Source organism: Pteronotus mesoamericanus, unplaced genomic scaffold (assembly GCF_021234165.1).
Source record: "Pteronotus mesoamericanus isolate MK-2021 breed Mesoamerican mustached bat unplaced genomic scaffold, CSHL_Meso_final contig_1173, whole genome shotgun sequence".
Lineage (NCBI taxonomy): Eukaryota > Metazoa > Chordata > Mammalia > Chiroptera > Mormoopidae > Pteronotus > Pteronotus mesoamericanus.
Window position 1 is genome coordinate 463,879 of NW_026555032.1, and position 22,556 is coordinate 486,434.

A 22,556-nucleotide genomic window follows, 5' to 3' on the forward strand; every position below is an offset into this window, starting at 1 on the left:
CTTTGTGATGTGAGAGCATATGAATGCTTGTATAGAATTGAGAGCATATGGAATACAAAGCTATCAAAAGCCTTGGGACTCTGTAGGCATGTCACCTGGGTAGGCATGTTTTCTCTCGCAATAGGAAAGGAAGAAAAGTTGCTAACTTAAGCAGCTAATTGAATCCCTATTTCAAGGCAGTCCAACACAAAAGATATTGTCAATAAAACACACGAGGGCAAAATGATCCAAGTCCATCTTTGTATCCTTGCAAATAAAGACAGAAAATAAAGTACTCCATAACCCCAAATCCAGAAAAGAAGAATTAAAGAAGAAAAAATAAAATACTCCTTACACAAAACCCAGGTAAATTTTGATTTCATTCCAGTCCTTTTTTAAAATGCAGAGAGATGTGTGTGCTTATTTTTAAAAATTGGAGTATTTCATACACAGCTTTTTAAATTATCTTTGTTATATTTCCTTACACCATTAGATATTTTTAGTGACCATATGCTTTTTCTTTATCATCTATCTATTCAATACGTACTTACTGATCTCCTGATATTAATAGCTAGTGGTGGCGATAAACAGAGATGACCAGACAGACCTGCCTTCTGCCTTCCTTGAGTTTCCAATCTAGCAATTCATTCCATCTTATGAAGAGAGGGGCATGATGTAATTTAATCTTTTGGTTGGGTATTTGGCAAGTTTCCAGCTTTTATCTATAATAAATAACCCTATTCTCTTTTATAACTAACTCTGCTTTGACCGTCTTTGTACATAAGGAACAGGTTGTATTTTGTGTATGTGCTTCTGAAGCGAGCACATACGCAGTGCCTTTTGGTCATCGCTGTGACTGCGTTCTCTTTCTGTGGAAAGGTCACTTTAAAATTAATTTAAAAATACATAACCGATGAAACTTGACATGCTTGGCAGTTGATGGGAATGAGAGGTTGGGGTTAATTCTTTTTTCATTAGCACCTTCCTTTCTCATTAACGCCCTGTCTTTGCTGGTTTCTCTGGAGCCCAAAAGTGAAACTGCTCTGTTGTTCACACTCTGCCTCTCCGGGATGACCATGGTGAGGAGGGATTTTCATTAGGAGCAAGCACAGATGTAAGTGATTTTTTGCAGTTCAGATGGTAGTCCTTGCTCACTGCATAGTATGTGCCAGTGAATCATGGCGGCCACACCTTAAGCTTCATTCCCAACCGTGGCTGTGTCCGAGTCCTTGACATGTGGGTTGGTTCTGCAGATTCTCTGTGAGAGCTTGAAGATGGTGCTGGGTAACTTAGACTCCACAGGTGAGCCTGCGGGACAGCACCACTGCCTTAGACACATGTCCCAGGGGTGCGGGGTGAGACCAGCACAGGCCCCAAGCACAGGCATTTTTGATAATCTCTCAAATATTGATTGACTTAATGATCTAGGAAATCAGGGTTCACCACCCATTCTCACAGCTTTAGTTAATAGACCTACACAGCTTTTCCACTAGCAAGACACCTCTCTCTACTGAGATCCTGTCTCCTTGGATTCCAGCTATGGAGGGAAGTATAGCTGGCAGTGGTGCCTCCTTGGCTGTGCTGCTCAAGGATGTGGCGGTGTCTTCCAGTTCCATCTTAGCCCCTAATGTCACGGCTCAGCGAGATAATGGAGATCTCACCCATTCTACCATGATGGCAACTAAAGCTTACTTTCCCCCGAGGGACATCTTTAATGTTTTCAAATCTCATCTTTGTCACGTACAGAAATTTTTAGGAACACAGAATTTTGTTAGTAATGTTGGGATTAAATTTGTACTGTCAAGGCTTTTAAACACAAACAAAATTTTAAAAGGCTGTTAGTAATTGAAAATTGTGATGCTGCTGAGGATACACTTTACTGTTAAAACAACTATAAAACACAGTGATAAATATAAAAAATATTAAACTGGAATTTGAAGGAATATTTTCACCGTCACTTTTTATTAAACTATAGAAATTATTCTTGGGTTTATAGTCTTATTGGATAAATGGGTTATCATTTAGACTAAAACACAAACAAAAACATTCTGGCTTTAGATTAAAATTGCTATAAAACTTTAATAGCTTTTGTAGGTTTAACTGTAAAATACAAAAGTGAGAACTAATTTCATCACCTAGAAATGTATAATTTATGTAGCCTTAGTTTTGGGAAGACTATCCACTCACTTGCGCACTATGTAACACGAACTTGCTGAGCACCGTAATGTGCCAGGCCCTGCGCCAGTTGGTGAGGATGCAAAGGTGGGCTCGGCAACATTTTGCCCTTATGTTATTGGTAGTATCTTTTATCTTGTGGTGGGCTGCCTTGAAATAGTGACTCCGATAGATGGCTTGAGGTGAAAATGAACTTCTTTTTCTTTTCACCTAAGGGGAGGTCAAATGCCTACCCAGGTGATACACCTTAGAGAGTCCAAACTTTTTGATAGTCTTATATTTCAGTCTCATTTAAAGGCAGAAGGGCAGAACTTAAAATTATTTTTAGTGTTGGAGTTGCTTAAAAAACAGCAGCATCAGCAGTTGTTCAGGGTGGTTGGGCTATGATTTAACATGGCTGAAGCCCAGAGGTTAATCCCTGGTAAGTGTGTTCAGAAGCAGCAGATCAGAGATGCTTGCTGGCCGGCAGGTCCGTGGTGGTCTTTCAGAGGCAATGTCACAGGGTGGGCAGGAGCCTTTGGCCCTGGAACCAGGCTGTGGGTATGAACCCTGGGTCTGCAGTCACCTGAAGTAAATTACTTAACCTCCCTGTGTTGTGGTTTATGCATCTATAAAATGGGAGTGGGAACCACGGTACATTCACAATACTCTCTGGACAGAATCAAATAAGTTAACTCATGCAAAGTGCTGAGGGTGGTAGCTGACACACAGTAAATGGTGGTAGTAGAGTGGCAGCAGCAGTTAGTAGCAGTATTGGCATGGTACATCTCATCATCACGGATCCCCTTATTTATGGCGTATCAGAGTCACAAAAGGTCAACCTCAGCTAGAGGAAGTCAATAAGAGATAAGTCTCACTTATTGGTAGACTGTATCTTAAGAATTGAGGAAGAATGTCTTCTGAATGCCATTGTGACAACTTTGTATCCTAACAAAGTTGTTCCACTTTGTTAGGTGTTTTTTTATCGGTGTGTTCCACTGATAACTGTGTGTTGGGGACTTTGTCTAGGAGTCCCGTTGCCTGTTAGCATTATACAGAGTTACCAACTCTCTTGTGTCTGTCTGTCAGCTCTCAAGGGCAGGAAGGCTGACTTCCCTCACGGTGCTGCCCATTGTACTTGTAGCAATGCCTCCAGTGCCTCAGCAAACGGAAGTCAACATCATGCAAATTCAGGAGTGGCTTCTTGTACTTCCATTCTCTATCCCATAATCCATTTGTCAGAGTTCTCTTTTGGTATCTCTACAGAGGAGCAGTGGGAAAGAAAAGGGTAGAGAGAATGTACCTCACTCAGTGGTTCTCAAATGGGGAGGGGGAGGGAGTTTTGCCCCCCAAGGGACTCTGGCAATGTCTAGAGATATTTTTGGTTGTTCACAAAGGTGGTATTGCCACCATCATTTAGTGGTTAGAGCCCAGGGAGGCTGCCAAACAGCCTGCAATACACAGCACAGCCCCACCCAACAAAGAATTATCTGGTCCAAACTGTCAATATAGTTGAAGTTGAGAAACCCCAAGTTAACCCAAACAACAGGGCCAGCTTTCTGTGCCTGGCTAAATAGTGGGTAGTAGTTACGTGCCATTTTTCACAGGGACTCCCTGGCTGGCAATACAGGCAAAGAGGCTGGAGGTGGGAGAGACTGCTATCTTTTCTCTGAAGAGTGGTTTCTCTATACTGAGTGCAGCCATCTCTCCATGGCATCAGTGCCCCCATCTGTGTGGCTAGCCTTTGGCAAACCTCAGAACACTAGAGAACCAGTCTCCGCCTTGGATTCAGTGTAAGAGCAGAGCTGGTGGCTGACTCCCGCTGACCATGCCAGCTAATGACGTGCCCGGGCAGACTGTGAGTCATGCGGGGGTGAGGGGTGGGGGCGGGGAAGGGGCTGCATCCCTGCAGGAGAGTGATCTCATGACTCTGGATGAAGCGATAAAGCTTTACATCAGCCAGGGGGACATTTCTTCAGGAAGGACAGAAGCATATTCCAGAGGACAGTTTTATTTTTTATTTATATACATAACAGGCAGTTATGTAGTGTCTATTATATGCCAGTAAGTGTTTAAAATATTTTATAAATGTTAACCCATTAGACCCTCATAACTACCCCAGAGGCAGGCTTATTATTATCTCTCTTTTACAGACAAGAAAACAGGAATGGGGAGGGAGGGCTCAAACCTAGGAAGTCTGGCTCTCAAATCTGAGCTCCTAACCACTATGCTATGGATGAAGGACAGTGGGTTTCATACTTGGTTTTCTTTTTCTGCCTTGGCTCTTGACTTGTCTCATTGAGGCATCAGGGCATTCGGCAGATCTGAATCAAGTGACTTATCTCTGTAAGCACAGACAAATTACTTCATGTCTGTGAACCTCAGTTTTTCCATCTGTAAAATGAAGTCATACCTACCTTATGGAGAATATGGACATATCATGGGATTTCATATATATATGAAATATATACGACACATTATAGGCCTTCAGGAAATGTTCGCTCTCTTCTGCCCTTCTTCGTTATAATCAGGTTTTTGGCCCTGTTTCTCTAATGTCATGGCTAGCTTATCTTACTGCCCACGGGCAACATACATAATAAAGAGCAAAAAATAGGCCTGGTCAGATATTTCTTAGAATTAATGAGTAAACAGACTGCTACAAATCTTAAGATTGCGAAGAAGTCTGATGTGTGGTTTTGAGAAGTGGTGGAGAGGATGAGATAATGCCAAACACATCAAACCAGACTTTCAGGATCAAGATGTGTGATCTGTTTCTGTCTGTAGTTTTCAGTCAGTTCCAGTGATGTTGTCTACAAACCACTGAGAATACAAACTTCCATGTTAATTACATATCTGTGTTTCTGTTGGGATTAGTTTCTCTCTGGGCTTGGCAGAGCGGGGCAGTCTCAGTGCCTCTTGGCCAAGGTTGGTTGGCTGTGCTCTGGGGTTGGTGAGTTAACCAGGTGTGTGTTTCTTTTGGGGCCAGATCAAAGTACTGGGCCAGAGCAAGTTTGCTCTGTTCCCAGACAAATGGAAAGTAGCAACTTCCCATTGGTCTCAGTTCAAGATTTTACTATATCCTGCTACCCCCACAGAGTACTATTCCCCTTGCGTGCACCCGCTTCATAAATGAGTCTGGACTCTGTCCACATGGATGACCATCCTGTTGTCCTTCTGCCTTTTCCACATATACAAGTCACTGTATCTTTCTCTGATTATGAGTTTCCAGAGGAGAAGGGCTAAATGCATCTTTGTGTGTGTGCCGATAAATGTGTGAGGATGATGTATTTGGAGGGAAGTGTACGGACTCCTTATCCGACAGCCAGGTGTGTAAGAAAGGGAGTCAACTCTTCAATGGGAGCGCCATGAGAGAGCATCCTTGGCGTCTAGAACAGTGCCTGGCACATAGTAGTTGTTTGATAGAGATTTCTTGAACGAATGAATGCGTCTGGTCTTTGAGTATTTCCCTAAATCCGATTATAGTTAACTGAATATAGCATGTCTGAAAATGTGGAACTGTGGCTTTTATTGTTACTACATGTAGTCAAGACAGATAAAGACTTTGCAAAAAAAAGAAAGAAAAACAAACCCAAAAAACAAAAACAAAAACAAAACACTTGGGACATACTGGAGTACAGGGCACTAAAAATAACAACAAACTCCATCCAGAAATGACTTTGGGATCTCGCCGCACTTTGCGGTTGTCTTTGTGTGCATCAGTAACCATCATGCTATAAGGAGGAGGAATTTATAAATAGAGCACTCTGGTAGGATGCTAAGTAACAATGAGCATTCTCTATCAGCCCAGTAGCTAGAAGTGACTTTATGTCATTTGTGCTTAACTTGCATCATAGACCAGGCCACACTGTCTTGTACTTTCTGGCCCAGGGCACAGAATGATGGGTAGACCAGCAGCAGTGACTTGGGAGGGATTTGGTTGTTTTTAAGATATGGTTTGTTAGGACAGGCCTTGGGGCAGCACCTTTTGACTGCCACTTTTTGTTCTTAATGTCAGAGACAGAAAGAGAGAGCATGTGCATTGAACAAGTACACGTGTGACCAAAGAATTTTAAAACTAACTGCATTTTATTTTACAGATCTGAAGAAAACTCTTGCTGTGTTGTTGGATAATATTTTGCAGCGCATCGGCAAGTTGGAGTCAAAGGTGGACACCCTGGTAATCAATGGCACAGGAGCAAACTCGACCAACTCCACCACAGCTGTCCCCAGCTTGGTAGCACTTGAGAAAATTAATGTGGCAGGTAAGAAGGGCAATCCTGGAGCCTGGCATGGAGCCACACCTTGATTTGAATTGGGAAAAGAAAAAAAGCACAGTGGTTCTTTTCAATATGAGATAAATCCCATAAACTTTTTGTGGCCCCTGTAAAGCTACATTTAAATTTATTTTTTGAATAACAGATGTTAACATGCTTTTATGATCTCCTCATGATATGTGATATCTGGTCATTTCTGTGACGTATTTTACATAATGAGCTCCTGGAATTCACTTGTAATGAGAAGATTCATAGCATGGATAAATGAAATATTGAGGTTATCTGGGAAGCTCATGCTGGTTAGAGGTTCTTCCTTCTCCCCATTTTCATCAGACAACTTCAAAAATTTGTTATATATGATAGATATGATTCTCTCTTTGAGCTGCCATTGCAGACAGCGCCTCCTGTGTGTACATGGAGAGAGAAATTCTGGAAATGGTGCATGCGAAATAAACGGCCCCAGCCTGATCTTGGGCTGATTCTCCAGGCACGCATGGTGCCACCATGCATTTGACTGGGATTCATTTGTCTGCCCCTTTCTTGAGACTGCAATCCTGGATGAGAGACGTGGGTTCAACACAAAACCCAAATCATACGCAGCTTGGACTGTCCACAGCTCATTGGGCCCCCCTCAGGCTGCCTCTGGGTCTTTGTGGTTGAGTCAGGGCGTGCTCTTTTTAGGGTGACCACTGTCCTTTCCTAGGGACTCAGGACAAAGCAAAGAACTAGAGGGGCAGGGTTAGGTGCTTTGGGGGAATGGTTGTGAATACCCGTTCTATACTCCTGGTGGGTGGTATCCAAACTCTAGTTAGTGGATGAAATAAGTAGCTGAGTTACTTTTGAAATTTTTAAAATCTAGTTTAGCACACACTTGTTGGCTTGTTTCTCTCTCCCTCTTTCACAGCCTTAATTGGGAGCGATTCCTTTCCTTTCCCCCTCCGGTGTCAAAACATTTAATCGCCTCCCATTATGCAAGCTTGTTGTATTACCTGTTTGTTATGTTCTTCGCCCTTTCACAAGTTTTAAATTGCAGAATGTACTTCTAATAATCCAAAGTAGCCAACCAGAGATATTAAAAATAACTTTTAATTACAACACAGAGGCAGTGTCATCTAGGCCATAAATCCTGTCGTCCCTGCAGTTTCCAACAGCTTCTGTAATTAGACAAGAAAACCTCCCACTGTGTTGAGCTGCTTATTAATAAACAGAACCCATGCCTCTCCAGTGTGCACTCCTCCACCTCCTTCCCAGTAGGAAATGCTATTGAAAAGCTCCTATCTGATTTCATGGCAGCTCTGCATTCTCCTAATTCCGGAGGTGCGGTGGGGCCCTCTGCCACTCACTTTGTGACTCCAACTGCCTCTGTCCTATAGGAACCATGTAAACATGTCTGCTGTCATTCTCTTTCCTGATAAGTGGTCAGGCTGCCTCTGGCTGTCCTGTTTGTGAGCCAGGCTGGCAGGGAAACTTCTTTCCAGGCTCCACGTCCCAGGGTACAGAATGGTGGGTAGACCCGATGTGTGGAGCTAGTTTATTCAGTTAACAACTATCTCTTGAGTCTATTCACTAAGCCACTGCTTCTGAGGTGGGCTCCTTTAGTTATGTACTATGGGCCCTGTGTTTTCACGAATACTTAAAGAGCAAAGTATTTTGGTTTATTTTATTTTCCTTTTGGGGAAATGGGAGAAAATTTAGACTTATGCCTTTAATAATTAATCTTATTCTTGCTCCTTTGTATTTTTCGTATGTGTGTGACACCCGTCCCACCTTTGAGATTTTTGCTGGCCTGTGAGGAAAACAACATATGCATAAAATAACACAGACTGTGGTCACTGTAAGTGGCCGTCAGGGTGGAAGACTTTTCGCAGGAAGGTGAACTCTGAAGGTAGGAAGGATCGGGGCATAGGGACCTCATGGAGGAGATACAGACCAGAAATGGGTTGTGACCCAGAAAGGCACTTGGAAGGACGAGAGGAAACTATCAGCTAGCAACTAGCAACGGTACACTAATACCAGTTATTGTTCCTGGCTCTTGCAGTCACATGATTTTACTTAATCTGCTCTGCATCTCTGAGAAGTAGGTGGTTTCACAAGTTTTAGTGAGTTGATGTATTTGGGAGAGGGGGACCTTAAGTGCTGGAGTCCCCTGAGCTCAGCCTAAGACCTCCTAGCACCACCTAGAGAAGACTTGTGTGTGTTTGCACTGTCTTGCTTGCTTCTATTTGTAAATCATTGCCAAATAGATGAGTCTGGGAAAATGCACAATCATTTTCTTAGAGGCTCCTAAAGAATTAACAGTGTAGCCTGTTTAATACGGAAGTTTTTTTGTGTCTGAGTGTCTATTTGTTGGTTGACCTGTGTACTTAAAAAAAAAAAAAAAAAAAAAAGGAGCAACAGCTCATCCCTGTGTGTGCATGTGTGCATATGCATCCCCTCCCTAGATACTGTGTTGGCCGCAGTGGGTATAGACGTGAAAAGAAGAATAAAGGCAGTCTCAACCTCCCTTATCTCCCCCAAGGTTGGAGGGTCCTTTATATCTTTTAAAGTAATCAACATATAGTTTTTATTTATCATGCCTAGAGATGAGGGTGTGAAAAAGAAGAACAAGAACTTAAAGTTCATAGTCCTAGTTCATCAATAGTCACCCAGTGCTTTTGTGCCCTCTCGCTGATCTGTGGCCACACAGGCGGTCCTCACAGCCCTCTTGTCAAAGCAGGAATCACAGGTCTTGAGCTATGCGAGAGTTCATTTTTATAGGGCTCCAATCTTAGTTGAGCAAAGTTTTTCATTCTCACTTTCTGCATTAAGACATTTGGTAATTGCTCAGAAATGTTCTCCCTGGTGTGTCTTTACTGCTTACTCCGGTGTCTTATTGCTCATGATGTTTCTGATTGCTTACTGTTATGTCTTATTGCTTGCTGATATATCTTCTGGTTGGCTATAAACTGCCTCTAAATTGGGTACCATAGCAGTTGAAGAAGGGCTTCTTAAATTTATTTTCTTTTTGGGGACATTTGTGTATATGAGTGTGTGTCCCCTTTCCTTTTCTGTTTAGCTGTGTTTGATGTGGCTTCTATCCAAAATGGCTTTTCCTTCTAAATTTACCACTCTTGGGCTTTTTTGTTATGTGAAAGTGAGTGTTCCCTTAGAGAAATTTAGGTGAAAATGAACTGTATTAAAATCAAGAGTCATATTGAACTGCCTTTTGAGCTCTATTTATTTTATTGAAGAGGTAGGAGAATCAAAGGAATGGAAAAAACAGATATTTAAAAACCCCCACCCTTCAACCAATCACCATTTTCTCCAGGTTTTCTCCCTGAAGGAACTTGTGTGTGCCTTTGTCAAAAATCATCTACTTTCAGAATGATACCTTATTTTGTTTAAAAAAGACCAATTCTGCTTTTCTCCAGATTTAGATTGTGAAGCAGAGCGAACAGTATTGCATCTGTGGTTCTTTGCCCTGTTGCGACCATGGGGGAAGGTAAAAAGTATGGATGTGTGATAATGAAAACGCCTCCTGAGCACTGACAGCGCCCTTGTTTATCCTTGTGTTGCTCATAGTGTCTTGTTCAAAGCCAACCTGTTGAAGGTACTGAGTAAATCCTGCCCACGTGGTTGGGATTATGCTGGAGGGGGAGAGCATTTATTTGGTTTTCCTGCTGCAAGGGGTTTCATCGTATAGATTTTCTTCTCCATTTTCACTCATGGGGATTTGCATTGGAAATGGGACTTGGTGTCTCATTTCCCTTTTCTCATACCTCATCAGACACCACCTAAGAAGCAGGACTTTTTTCTGTCTGGCATGACTGAGCTTCCCACAGATGATTCTGTGTCTCTGGAGCCTTCAGAGGAAGTGATAGTTACAACTCCAGATTGTAATATGGCGGCGGCGGCGGGGGGTAGGTCCACATTGTACAGTTCTGTACTGCGGGTGAGAGGAAAAGGGGAGCATGGGTGTGTGCATGGCTGCATTTATTTATACTCTCAGAAACCAGTTGTTGTCATTTAACATCAGCCAAATAACAGATTGGCCAGCATTGACGGTTCTCTGAAAGGCACAACATAATGCTAGTGTCCCTTTGAGTTTTGACCACTTACAATTGCAAGAGAAACAATCACAAAATCAAAGATGCAGGAATAATTCGTGTGACTGTTTTCTGATGTTTAGTCCAAATTGAACAGTACACAGTCTTGCATTTTGCAAACATCATTTGCAACAAGCAGTATGTTCTAGTATTTGGGTTTGAAGTGCAGTGTATTTGAACTTGGATGCTCTTCACAATAAAAAGAATCATAATTATTATTCTCACCATTTGAAAATTGAAAATGAAAAATGTCCCTGCTGAGTTCTATGGCTTACATTTTGAAGTACAGTTCCCCACTTTGTGCTGCTAATGGGCCTTGAAATTAAGTTACACCTGTGCAGTACAACCCACATTATCAGTTGTGTTGGAGCAGCACCTGAAGTGTCCAAGTTCCTTTTACCCCATGCAGTGGCTCAGTAGGTGGCTTTTCCAGGATCAGATATTGTCCGGTCAGTGGCTCCCCAGATGCTGGCAAGAGACAGGAGAGAGATGAGAGATGAGGGGTACTTTCGTATTGATTGGAGCAAGAAACTAATGTGTTCCTCCTGTCTCCCTGTCACTTTCTGTTTTATTCTTTGCAAGGACAGCAATAAATACTTGGCTACTTGTCAGAAACAGTTCTTTTTGTACCTTCACTGAAAGATGTATGTCACTGTTGGTGCGGTTTTCACTTGGTGTGGTCAAAGGCATTTTGATTTTTATGATGGAGGAGGAGGAGAAGAACAGGAGAAGGAGAGGGGAAAAAGTACAGTTCAGGAGAATTGATGCTGACCTTTGAGCCTGCGTACTTAGGGCACTGAACCTCAACCAAAGACAATCTTGCGCCTCCGCCCCCAGGCGACACTTGGGAATGCCTGGAGATATTTTTGGTTGTGCAACTGAAGAGATACTATTAACATCTGGTAGATAGAGGCCAGGGATGCTGCTAAACATTCTGCAGTGTACAGGACCCATCCACAGCAAGGCATTATCTAGCCCCAAGTGTCAATAGTTGAGAAACCCTGATCTTATAAGGTATTGTTGGAATCTCGGATTACTACTTATGATCGGTGCAGAAAGGTGCCCGAGACACTGAGGTTTCCTGATAGGCCTGTTGAGACCTAACATCTCCTTCCCTCTCCCTTGCATGGCTGTTTCGAGTCCCCAGTGCTCACCCCTTTTAGCTTCACAAGTACCTTCGAGACCTCTAAGTAAGAGATTTTATAAACTCCCAAAAGGCTTTTTGGGATCCTGACCTTAAGTAGCTCTTTTTCTAGACCCAAATCAGTACAATTTGGCAATCTGTATTTTACTCCTGCTTATGTAGAAGGTAATTACTTTTAAGAAAGAGCCACTAATTCAGCATAATGATGGTAAAGTACTCTGAGAGAGTGGATTTAAATCACAAGAATGTTTTAGGAGAAATTTCATTCTATTATTTTAAGCAAATTATATAATTTTCAAGGCATGGGAGAGTAAATTAAATAAGTTAAGAAAAATAAGAAAGATTCCCAAAGATCTGCTTTATAGCATGACATACATTGCACAGCATATCTGGAGCAATGTGGAAGAAGATGAGAAGGGCAAGGTGGGTTAGGGAATTTGTGAAGCGGTTTCAGTGTAAAACTGCTAGGGAGTTTCTGTTTTGTTCTGCAGGCAGTGACAGCTGATGAGGATTAATGCAGGAACATGATTAGATGAAATCTGTATTTTCGGGGGAAAATCGAATGGCCATGTGGAAGTGAAATGCTTTTGAAGGGGGTCATACCGTAAGCCACGTGAGAGAGGGTTTAGCTGAGTCATATGGGAGAAGGCCTGAAATTGGACATGTGCATGAGCCCCAGGGAAAAGGGGCAGATCCAAGACCATGTCAGGGTGAAGACACTGGTGGACCGTGGGAGAGGACAAGGGAGGAGCTATGCTGACAATTCCCAAGGACATATTTTTAAGGATGACTGAGTAACGCATGTACTGAGCAAATAAGCCATCGAAGAGACAGGATTGTGGAAGACAGTAGCCATGTGTTAGTGTGGATTTAGGGAGTGTGAAAGCTTTGTTGTAAGCCATGTGGTCAGGAAGGACAGTTTAAAAGCAGTTGGAACAGTGGCTCCTAGAGCTCAGGACACCAGGGACAAGAAACAGCCATGTTCGTGTAGCCAGGCTACCCTGGTTCAAGTCCTGGCTTCACTACTTCCTACCTGTGTGACTTTGGGCATGTTTTTGAACCTTTCTATGGCTGAGTTTCCTCATCTGTAAAATTGGGGAGGTAATAGTAGTACCCATTTTGTGGGGTTGTTGTGAAGATTAAGTGAGATACATGATTGAGAAAGATGCCTGGTACAAAGTCAGTACTGTCTGAGCATTGGTTGATTACAGCTTAAAAGCCACACATTTGAAACACTGATCTAAAAATGAAAATTGCCTTGACTAGTTATTAGAATATTACCACTAATAATAAAATTATAACTAGTATTTGTGCTTTATAAATTAGAAAATATTTTTTCCTATATTATTTCATCTGAGTGCTTTAAACTTGAAGAAATTCCCAAATTGACATTTTTTGGTCAATACTTAGAGACCTTTATTATCAATACTTAAAGGCTTAGTAGGAAATCCACAAATCAGTAATCTCTTGATTGCAAGAGGCCAAAAAAACAAAACAAACAAAAAAACAACAAAAACAACAGCAACAACAAAAAACCCTAGTTCTTGTTGGCTTAAACAGAAAGAGAATTTAGAGCTCATGTCATTGAAAAGTTCAAAAGATAATGCTGAGAGCAGCTCTGCGGGATTCAGACATGGAAACTGTCCTGCCTCCTCTGTTGACTCATTATAGTCCGTGTTTGCACAGTGGTGGCAGAAGCGGTCCCAGGAGGCTCAGGGTTTCCGGCAGCATTCTTGGGGCAGGCTCTGATCGGGTTGGCTTGGGCTGTGTGCCTGTCCATGATCCAGTCACAGTGCCAGTGACCTCCTGATGGGCTGAGCCTGGTGCAGGTAAGCGACCCCTGAGATTACGAGGATCCCCAGAGAGATTCCAGGCAAGCAGATAAAATAGATATGACTATCAGAGACCCCTATCATGGTTTGGATATCCAAAGTTGTCCTAAGCCTGACTCTCAGGTTTCTTGAGGGCTCAGAGGGCAAAGCTCCTGAAATATTAACCTTTCTGCTCCCCCATTTTAAATGCTGCTGTGGTTGAGTGCACCTCAGTCCTGCTAGGAGCTAGCCTAGCCCACAGCATGGGGTTTATTTATGCCCTTATACATTTACAGCCTGGAAAGCCCTCCCATTTTTATGGCTAACTCTTTATTGCCGTTTTCAAGACGCATCGGAAGCACTGCCTCCCCTGAGAAGCCTTCTCGACACTCCTCCTGTCCCAGAGGTTTCCGGCACCCTTGCTTTGTGCTCCCACGACTGCTATGTACATTTGGGAACGTTCCATGCTTTGCCTGTCTTCACAGCCAAGCTGTAAGCTATTCAGAGGCATGGGTAAAATATCCTACATTTTCCTTTAAACCCAGTATCCAGCTGGGATCCTGAGAAATTGCAGGTTCTCAATCAGTGATTGTGCAGCTGAGTGCATGCACCCCTCACTCTCCTGAACACACACCAGGTCAGCCACTGTCCTGGAGCTTTACCATGACAGTGATGGCCACACACTCAGTTCTAGATTGGCAAGCCTGTTGTCAGCCTGCTGCGGCTTTTGACTGCTACATTGTTCAAAAAGGAAGTGCTTTGTGCTTTTACGACCCTTTCTGAAAACTGGTATTCCATAATAAGATCGTTTCTTTGGTAACTTCTTGGTGGCTGATTATAAAAATGTAAGTAAGATTTAAAACCATCCTAATCAGCTACACTATATCAGAGGTTGCTCTGAATGAATAGTTCTTGCAGAAAAGAGGCAGGGATCCACCAATCTTAATGGCTTTGCACTACTTTACTGCCCCTTCAAGGAACACATGGCTTTTTCATTTCAGAAAGTGAGAGTGTATATCCCTGTGGGGATTGCTGTTCCTCCTCAGCAATCTGAAGGGAGACAGTGGAGAGAACAGACTCCTTCAGGAACGTGCACTGTGGAACTGGCCTGCGGAGATTGGGGCGGATTTACTGCTGTTTTTTTATGAAAATGCCTCTGCACAGGCTTGTTCTGTGGATCGGAGGTAGGACATACTGGAATTAGGCTTGTTTGTTTTTGTCAGAAGGCGACAGATCCCACTTGCTCTAATTTGGCTTAATGAGATATGTGTATACAGTTGTGCCACCAGCTTGCATATGGTATTGGTTCAGTAGACGTTCCACAGCTACCGCGGAACATACACTTTCCTGCACACATTCCTTGTCTTTGCCATTTTGTCCTTTACCTGATTCCATTGACACATATTTCAACCGACTCATTCTAGAGCCTGTGGTTGAAAACTTCAAAACTACGTCATAATTAAAGCTGTTAATCTGTCTCTGTGTTGTTCCAAAGGTTTTAGATGTGTGGGGTTTTGAGGGATTTTATTTTAAGCTGTGCTTCTGACTTTGCGTAGCCACGGCTTCTAAAATTAGGTGACCTAAATGAAAAGCAGTGCTAGTCTTTGTTGTTTTTGTCCCCTTTTCATTATATCTCAGAAAAAAGAAAAGATAAAGCATATGTGGTGAAGGTGGGTCTAAAAATAAAGAAAAGAGGTGTCCAGGTAGACATGTGATTACGAGGGGCTGGCCTGCCCCTCAGCCTGGGACAGCAGCACCGATCTTCATTGCAGTCTCCTTTCTCCGTCCCTCCTTTGCCTTTGGACATTCATTCGGGAAGTCTCCTGTTCATGGTCACAGCCCCCAAATCCATTTACATCAAGCTGAGGGCCCGAAGCATTGACAGAGCCAGCGGAGGGTTTTAAGCTCTCTTAATGTTTCATGTTGGTGAGCTTTTCGAGTCAACATGTACAGTGGGACTTTCTACATTGGTGACCCTGGGGATAGCCTCTTGAAACACGTATTGTAGAAGAGCCACAGTTGCACATCAAGTGTAGGGCTTGTACCAGTGTTTCCACTGCTGCATAGCAGCCATGGGATTGTGATTCATGCAGATACAGGCTCTGGACCCTGACCTCCAGTGTTCAAATCCCAGCTCTGGCACCTCATAACAGTGTGTCCTTAGACAAACCCCAACAGTTTCCCCATTCACAAATGGGAACAACTACCAGTGCTGTGGTCTTGTGAGGACTATGAGTTTGTACATGGAAACTACTCAAGACCAGCCACAAAATAAGAGCTCACCATTAAGCTCTTAATGGAAAATAAGTTTCGACCATTGGGACGTACAAATCTTAAGGACCCAACTCCGCTTGGACCCATGGGCTAGGGATGCCAGATGACCAGTGCTTGATGAGCATGTAAAGTACCCAGTCCCAGTGCTGTATTTTATAGAGAAAACTGCCTGGAAACCACAGGTCGAACCTGGCCTTTGGCGCCAGACAATTTTGAGCCATATTCCTGGTGCCCTGATTTATTCACTGTTGGCATTTTACTTACCAGTGCAGGCTGTTCCCTGTGATGGAGATAGTGATGCCAACACTTTGTTCTTGTGCCAGTGAGGATGCCATGAGATAACGTGTATTGAGCACCTAGCAGGCATCTTACACACACTGACCAACAGACCCTGCCCTCTGTGGTTAATAGCTTGTTAAGTATATAATATGGCAAACACTGATGTATCTTTTATGCAGTCAGTGCTGCCTGGATGGTGCCAGGCCTTGTGTCCAGCAGTGCAAGTGCAGCCAGGTAGAGAAGCTAGGGCTTCTCTTGTGAACAAAGGGCTCACTGTGTAGTGGAGGAGAAGGAAGAGATTAATAGCAGTGCTCACCATATCTTTCCTGACCCTCACCCTGGAGCTTCTTTCATCCTGGTCCAAAAGGACCTGTTGTTTTTGCTGAGCTTTTGGCCTTGGGAATGACTGTTCAACCCTACAGCCCCCTGGGGATAGGGATAGGAATGACCTATAGGACTTGACACAGAAGGAATTTCACTACCACGCGGTGGAATTCATATAGCCCTCATCACAGCCAACTCAAACAATCTGGAAACTGTGCCTGACCCCTCACTCTACCTTCTCACTCCTAATAGGGAGTGGAATTCTTGTGCTATGGAGCTTAGCTTTCAAGGGAAGACAGTCATTAACCTGTCTAAACTTTATGCTAATAGAACATTCTCAATAATTGCTTTCATTAAATATGGTTAATATGAGCAGTTCAAGTTATAGCAAGATTAGCAGAAGAACAAAGTAAATATTTAAGGCTTTGTTTCAGGGTGCATTGGGTTGGGACAAAGAGAAGATAAGTAAAAGCTGAATCTGATGATATCTGCCATCAAAATACCTTGGACCACTTGGCTGCAGTTCCACTGGTTTCTCTTCAGTGTCTGTCTTCTCTTGATCCCAACTCAGGGGAGACAGATGGATGTCTTTCAGGGGATGGTTATGAGCTCTGTTCTCTCCTCACATTTCTGTACTGTCAGACAAAGTAACATGGTAATGAAGAGAAACGGCCTTCCCTGTAGTTCAGGAGTGCTGTGAGGATTAAGAACGTGGCTGTTGGTCCGTGGCTGTGCTGTGTGAGGAGGGCCATTAGTAGCAGCTCAGTTGTTCAGAAAAGCCCATAACGAGTGTGTGTCCATGGACTGGGCGTGCTGATCTGTCATCCAGGGGTGCCAAGGGATTAATCCAGTCATGGTTTTCATGCCTCTGGACTACCAGTGACCAAAAGCAGCCATGACTTAATCTTTGAATTTATGCCATAATAGGGAAGTATTTTCAAAAGGAAAGACTTTACAAATAGAAATTTTGTTCTATATTATAAAAAGAAATAAAATGTCACTGCTTAGAAGTTTGGAAATTACAGCTAAGCAAAAGAAAATACAAAGCAGGTGTTATTCTGTCACCCAGAAATTGATTGATTAGAATCATCCCTAACAGATACTGTAGGTGTCTGCACTCTGCCAGGCACTTTCTAGGCACTGCAGATAGAGGGGTGAGCAGAACCAGGTCTCTTCTTTCATGGAGATTGCATTCTAGCAGTGAAGGCCAGTAATCAACAAGTACACAAACATACGTGGCCACATGGTGATGAATGCTATGAAGAACAATAAAGCAGGGTGAGGAGAGAGCAGGGAAGGGGAGACTATTTCAGGAGGGGCCAGTTGTCAGGGAAAACCTCTCTGAAGAAGTGACCCACTAAAAGGAGACCCAAATGAGTGAAAGAGGGAGCCTGTATCTGGGGAAGGTTCTATGCAGTGGGGTCCCAGACACTTCCTTCCTGGGGATGTTCCAAAACCATGGTTGTGCCGTTTGAATCTTACTGCAGAAGGTGGCTTATTAAAATTCCCAAATAGACCATTTACTACCAAACTGTTTCACTTGAGATTCCCACTTCTGCTAGACTCATGCTTGGTATTTGAGAGAGCAGCATTAAAACCATGGTCAGGTGTTGATGTGTTAACACCGTGGTTTGGTATATGATGATGCCTAAGTGTTTGCAGCAGCTAAGAGTACAGGCTCCATGCTCAGGCTTCTGGGATTTGAATCTGAGTTCCACCAGCGGTGAGACTTAGGCCAAGACTTTTAGAGAGATCAAGTCTCAGTCCCCTCATCTGTCCTACAGAAACTAGCTCACAGAAACATTGGGAGGGTCACAGGAGAAAGTGCATAAGAAGGGCTAGCATACAGTAAGTGCTTGGAAATAGTGCTTAGTATATAATGATCAAAATGAGATTTCAGCAAATGGTTTTAAAAGCCTGTGTGTGTGACTTTGTCCCATGGACCTTTTAACCAAAAGCCAACAAGTTTCAGAAATTGTATTAGAGGCACCAAAGTGGAAGCAAGTTCAATCATTTTGCCAAAGAATAAACAAAATATAATCAAGACTTTTCAGAAGGATTACACATTTTGGGTACGGTTTGGGCTTGGTCATGAAGTGGGCGCAGAGTTTGTGGAGACCAACTTTTTGCCTGCCTCTCTTCAGATTTAAAAGCATTGTTAAAGAATGTAGAGTTTGTTTTGACAGAAACCATTCTCACCTTTGGGGATGTTGGCGTGTAGCTTTGAGTCTTCAGAAAGCCACAGCAAAATTGTTATTGGTCCTATGTAGTATTTGTGAGGTTTGACCTAAATTGGGCTCTGCTTTTAACTTAATGCTTCCTGAAAGATGGTACATGGATAAGTAAGTCTTCATGATATATCTGGGTCCAAGATCCAGATTTTGTCACTGTTTCAGTCCTCTACTCTGCTCCCCTTGACACGAGATGAAATCTTGGATGCATGGAGTCATGGGGTGAAAGTCTGTCCTCCCTTCCCAGTCTCTAGAAGAGCTGAATTGCAGGTCGTATAGCCATGTGGCAGAGGCCATATGACCTACAAAGCTAGAAATATTTTTCATCTGGCTCGTCACAGAAATAGTTTGCTGACCCTTGATCTTAATGGACAGTGCCTCCTGGAGTGCAGGCACAGCCTGTGCCCCCATGTAGTGTGGCTTTGGTTCAGCTCAATCAGTATAAAAGATAACCATCTGGGTGTGGGGTAGGTCTGCTTTGGTGTTTTCACTTGGTGATGTTGGCTTCACCTCCTAGAGCAACTCCTAATCTTTGGAGACTTGGGTCAGTCTGCAGGGTATTCCTTTTCAGAAAGCACGTCCTCACCATCCTGAAGTCTGGCACCTGTGTACAGTCTTGATCCCTTACCCCTTAGAGGCCCTCTTCTGAGCATGCTCCATTTTGTCAAGACTGTTTATGGTAAAACAGTAGGACTCTGTTCATTACTTCAGTAACTGAGTAGTCCAGAGCTCAGAGGAAAAGAGAGGCCTTACCCTCCTGTTCTGCACTGTGGGCTCGCGTACTGTAGCCTGAATGGACACCTGCTACATCGTGCTGCAGCTCTGACTCAGACTAAACCTTCCAGTCTTTTCTGTATGGACTGTTGTTAAGCATGTGGTCTTCCTATCTCCATTCCTCTCTTTCTCCCCAGCAATGTGTGCATTATTTATATATCCAGAGTAAGGGATTTTATCTTTATCCCTATTCAGTATCATTTCTCCTATTGTTAAATATTTAACAAAATTTAAATAAATTTAAATATAATATCGACTATAAGGTTTTTCTTGTCCACTAAATTATTAGGGTTTTTTTTTCCCCCTCCCAGGTGGGTCATTAGTATTTCCATTTTGTCTTTAGTCAGTGAGTTGAAGAAAAGAGACATGGTGATCTAGTATTAGTAACAACTCACAGGTTGACACCGGCCCATCGATCAATGTTGATTTAATATAATTGCTCAACCAGGTACAAATACAACCTGTTAGGCTGCACTTTTCCATTTTATCCATGAAGAGGATGTCATTAATGGACTAAAGTCAAGCTGTCATGTCAGAGGACATTTCACTGTATCCTCTATTCCCTCCATTCCTGGTCTAGTACTTCTTCTTTCAAAAGGGGGAGGGAGGGAGTTGTGAGTAATGTTGGCTTAGTTGGTATTCTAAGTACTCTTAAGACATCTGTTTAATAATCTTCTCAAAATAATCATTTTTCTGGAAATGAACAGGGAGCTTATTCTTCCTTTTTATGATCTTATTTCCCCTATCACATTTAAGCAGAGGAAACATTTGCCCATCTCTAGTCTTCTCAACAGTCCCTTAATAATAATGCAAAGCTTCCTTATCCTTCCTGTCTACATCATACTTATTCTTTGCCATCCTACTGATTTTGGCAATAGAAACTAAAAGCAGTTACTGAAAGCACTATTAAAAATATTTAAACCATACCCTGGTCGGTTTGGCTTGGCTGGTTGGAGTGTCATCCATACACCAAAAGACTGTGTATTCGATTCTCAGTCGGGGCACATACCTAGGTTGTGGGTTCAATCCCCAGTCGGGATGCCTTCGGGACGCGACTGATTGATGTTTCTTGCTCACATCTTTGTTTCTTTCTCTCCCTCTCCTTTCTTCTCTCTCTAAAATCAATAAAAAGTAACCTCGAGTAAGGATTTAAAAAAATACATTTAAAGCAGAGATGTCAGAGATGACAGTGAAAATAATCACCTAGATGTGCTTTCTGTGGATATAACACACTGACCTCGGTAAATGCCCATCTAACAGATAATATTCTGGTTCATTTACTTTGCAGCATTACAGCTTTAAGTTATTTCACTGCTGAACAGCTCTTATATCTCTTGAATCTGCATTTGTTACTTTGAAAAAAGAGCTCACATGTCCTTTGCAAGTTTGATTGAATTCCTGTTGAAATAGCTGCTTTCTTTATAGAGGATGAAGTTGTAAAAATCATGGTAAGCTACTTACTGTTGTGTGTAGGTCTTTGAAGTCAGTTTCTTCTCTCACCCATTCTCAAACCTCGCGTGTGTGGCACGACGTCGAGTCTGGGAGTATGAGTCAATGAAGGGATGAGGACAGTTTCTGTTAGTGAATATAGCTAAGCAGATCAGATTTGTGGGGTGTTTATAAAATAGGACCAAAAATAGCCACTATTTTTTAATGGATTCCTATGTCCATGGCACTAATTATCATTTTATAGTACTTTACTAATGTTTTCCTTAGAGAAAACCTGCAAAATAATTATCCCAAATAATAGACAAGGGGTGTCTTGGTGGGAGGTGCTGTATAATCTGTCCAAGTTGGTGGAAGCCTAGGACTCCGATCCTGTTTGGCTCAAATCCAAAGCCCATACTCACAGAAGCTGCCCACAGCTGCCACAGTAGGGTTTCATTGAACATTACACCAAAGGGTCACCCATGGGGTGTTTTTAAAGACGAGAATAGTTTAAGGCTCAAAAATGGAAGATAGTGTAATGAACAGGACCTTTTTGGTGGTTCATATGTGATTATAAATGTCTCAGGTACCAAGCATACTTTATTTTGTGAGCTTTAATTTATTTTTATTTTTATTTTTTTGTCTTCTTGCCAATGTGCATTGATTTCTCTTTGATTTTCTTCTTAACCATTAAATATTTCAAATGAGTGGTTTTTCGCTAGAGAAATAATATTAAGAACTGTTTTCTGATTTTCTTTTCCTTTTCTGCTTTAAAAGTTAAAAAAAAACTGTAAAAATCCTTGACAAATAGATACAAGTTCATTGTAGGAAATTTGGAAAGTGCAGAAAATAAAAAATAAAAATGACCTGCAATTCAATTATCTAGAGCACATGACTGTTAACATGGTTATTTTTTTCTGGTCTTTATTTCTATGCTTGGAGTGTATAAAAATTGTAATTGTTTTTTAATTCTTGATTTTTAAAGGAGCATTCTCTCAGGTCTTTATTATTCTTCAAAAGCTTTATTTTTAAAATAACTACATAATATTCTCTTATTGCATTAACTATATCCCCATCTTCAGATTTTTTATTTCCTATTGTGAAGGCCATTGCAGTGCATATAATAAATCTTTGCATCTCTGATTATTCTTTTGGGAGAGTTTCTTAGCTATAGAATGGTGAGGCCCACAGTAGAAGCATTTTTTAGGTTTTTTATTTTTATCAAATTAGGACATGCGCATAATTTCAGAAGTCAAATAATACATGGCTTATTAAAACAAAAAAAATTTATCTCCTGCCTTGCACTTCTATTCCTCCCTCCTCCTGACTTACTCTCCTCAAATGCAAATATGCTGAACTCTTTACCTGTTTCTTCTAATATATATCTTCATGTTTCTCATTAACATGTTGATGATGCCACCATTCTTTATCTTGCAATTTTCTACATTGTCTCCTGATTTTCTGTTATGGAAAATGGGAATTTAGCTTTCCGATCCTACCTACCACCATTACCAAGAACCCCTCCCACATCCTCTCCCTACCCTCCAGAATCCTAATACCCTGATTTCATTTTCTAAGTTAAATCAGTGGTCCTTGCTTACTCTTATAAAGACACTGCTTAGCCATTTAGTAAAATGGTATGATACTGAATTGTCTTTTGGACACATCTTTTTGTTTTTCCCAGGGTCAATCATTTACCTTTTATAATTGTGTAGCCTTAATTAGTACCATAAATATTTACTGATTACTTTCAGGGTGCTAGGAACACATCAGTGAACAGAACAAACATTCTTTCCCTC

The 22,556-nt window shown here is 42.1% G+C and overlaps 1 protein-coding gene across 2 annotated transcripts in view; it reads left to right on the forward strand.

Annotated features, from left to right (window-relative positions):
- The window catches only part of MGAT5 (alpha-1,6-mannosylglycoprotein 6-beta-N-acetylglucosaminyltransferase), a 335,177-nt gene that overhangs the window by 135,201 nt on the left and 177,420 nt on the right, over nucleotides 1-22,556 (forward strand). For both annotated transcript variants that reach the window (XM_054581995.1, XM_054582003.1), the window contains exon 4: nucleotides 6,231-6,395. In XM_054581995.1, the coding sequence (XP_054437970.1) occupies nucleotides 6,231-6,395 (165 nt within the window). The remainder of the gene's footprint in view (nucleotides 1-6,230; nucleotides 6,396-22,556) is intronic.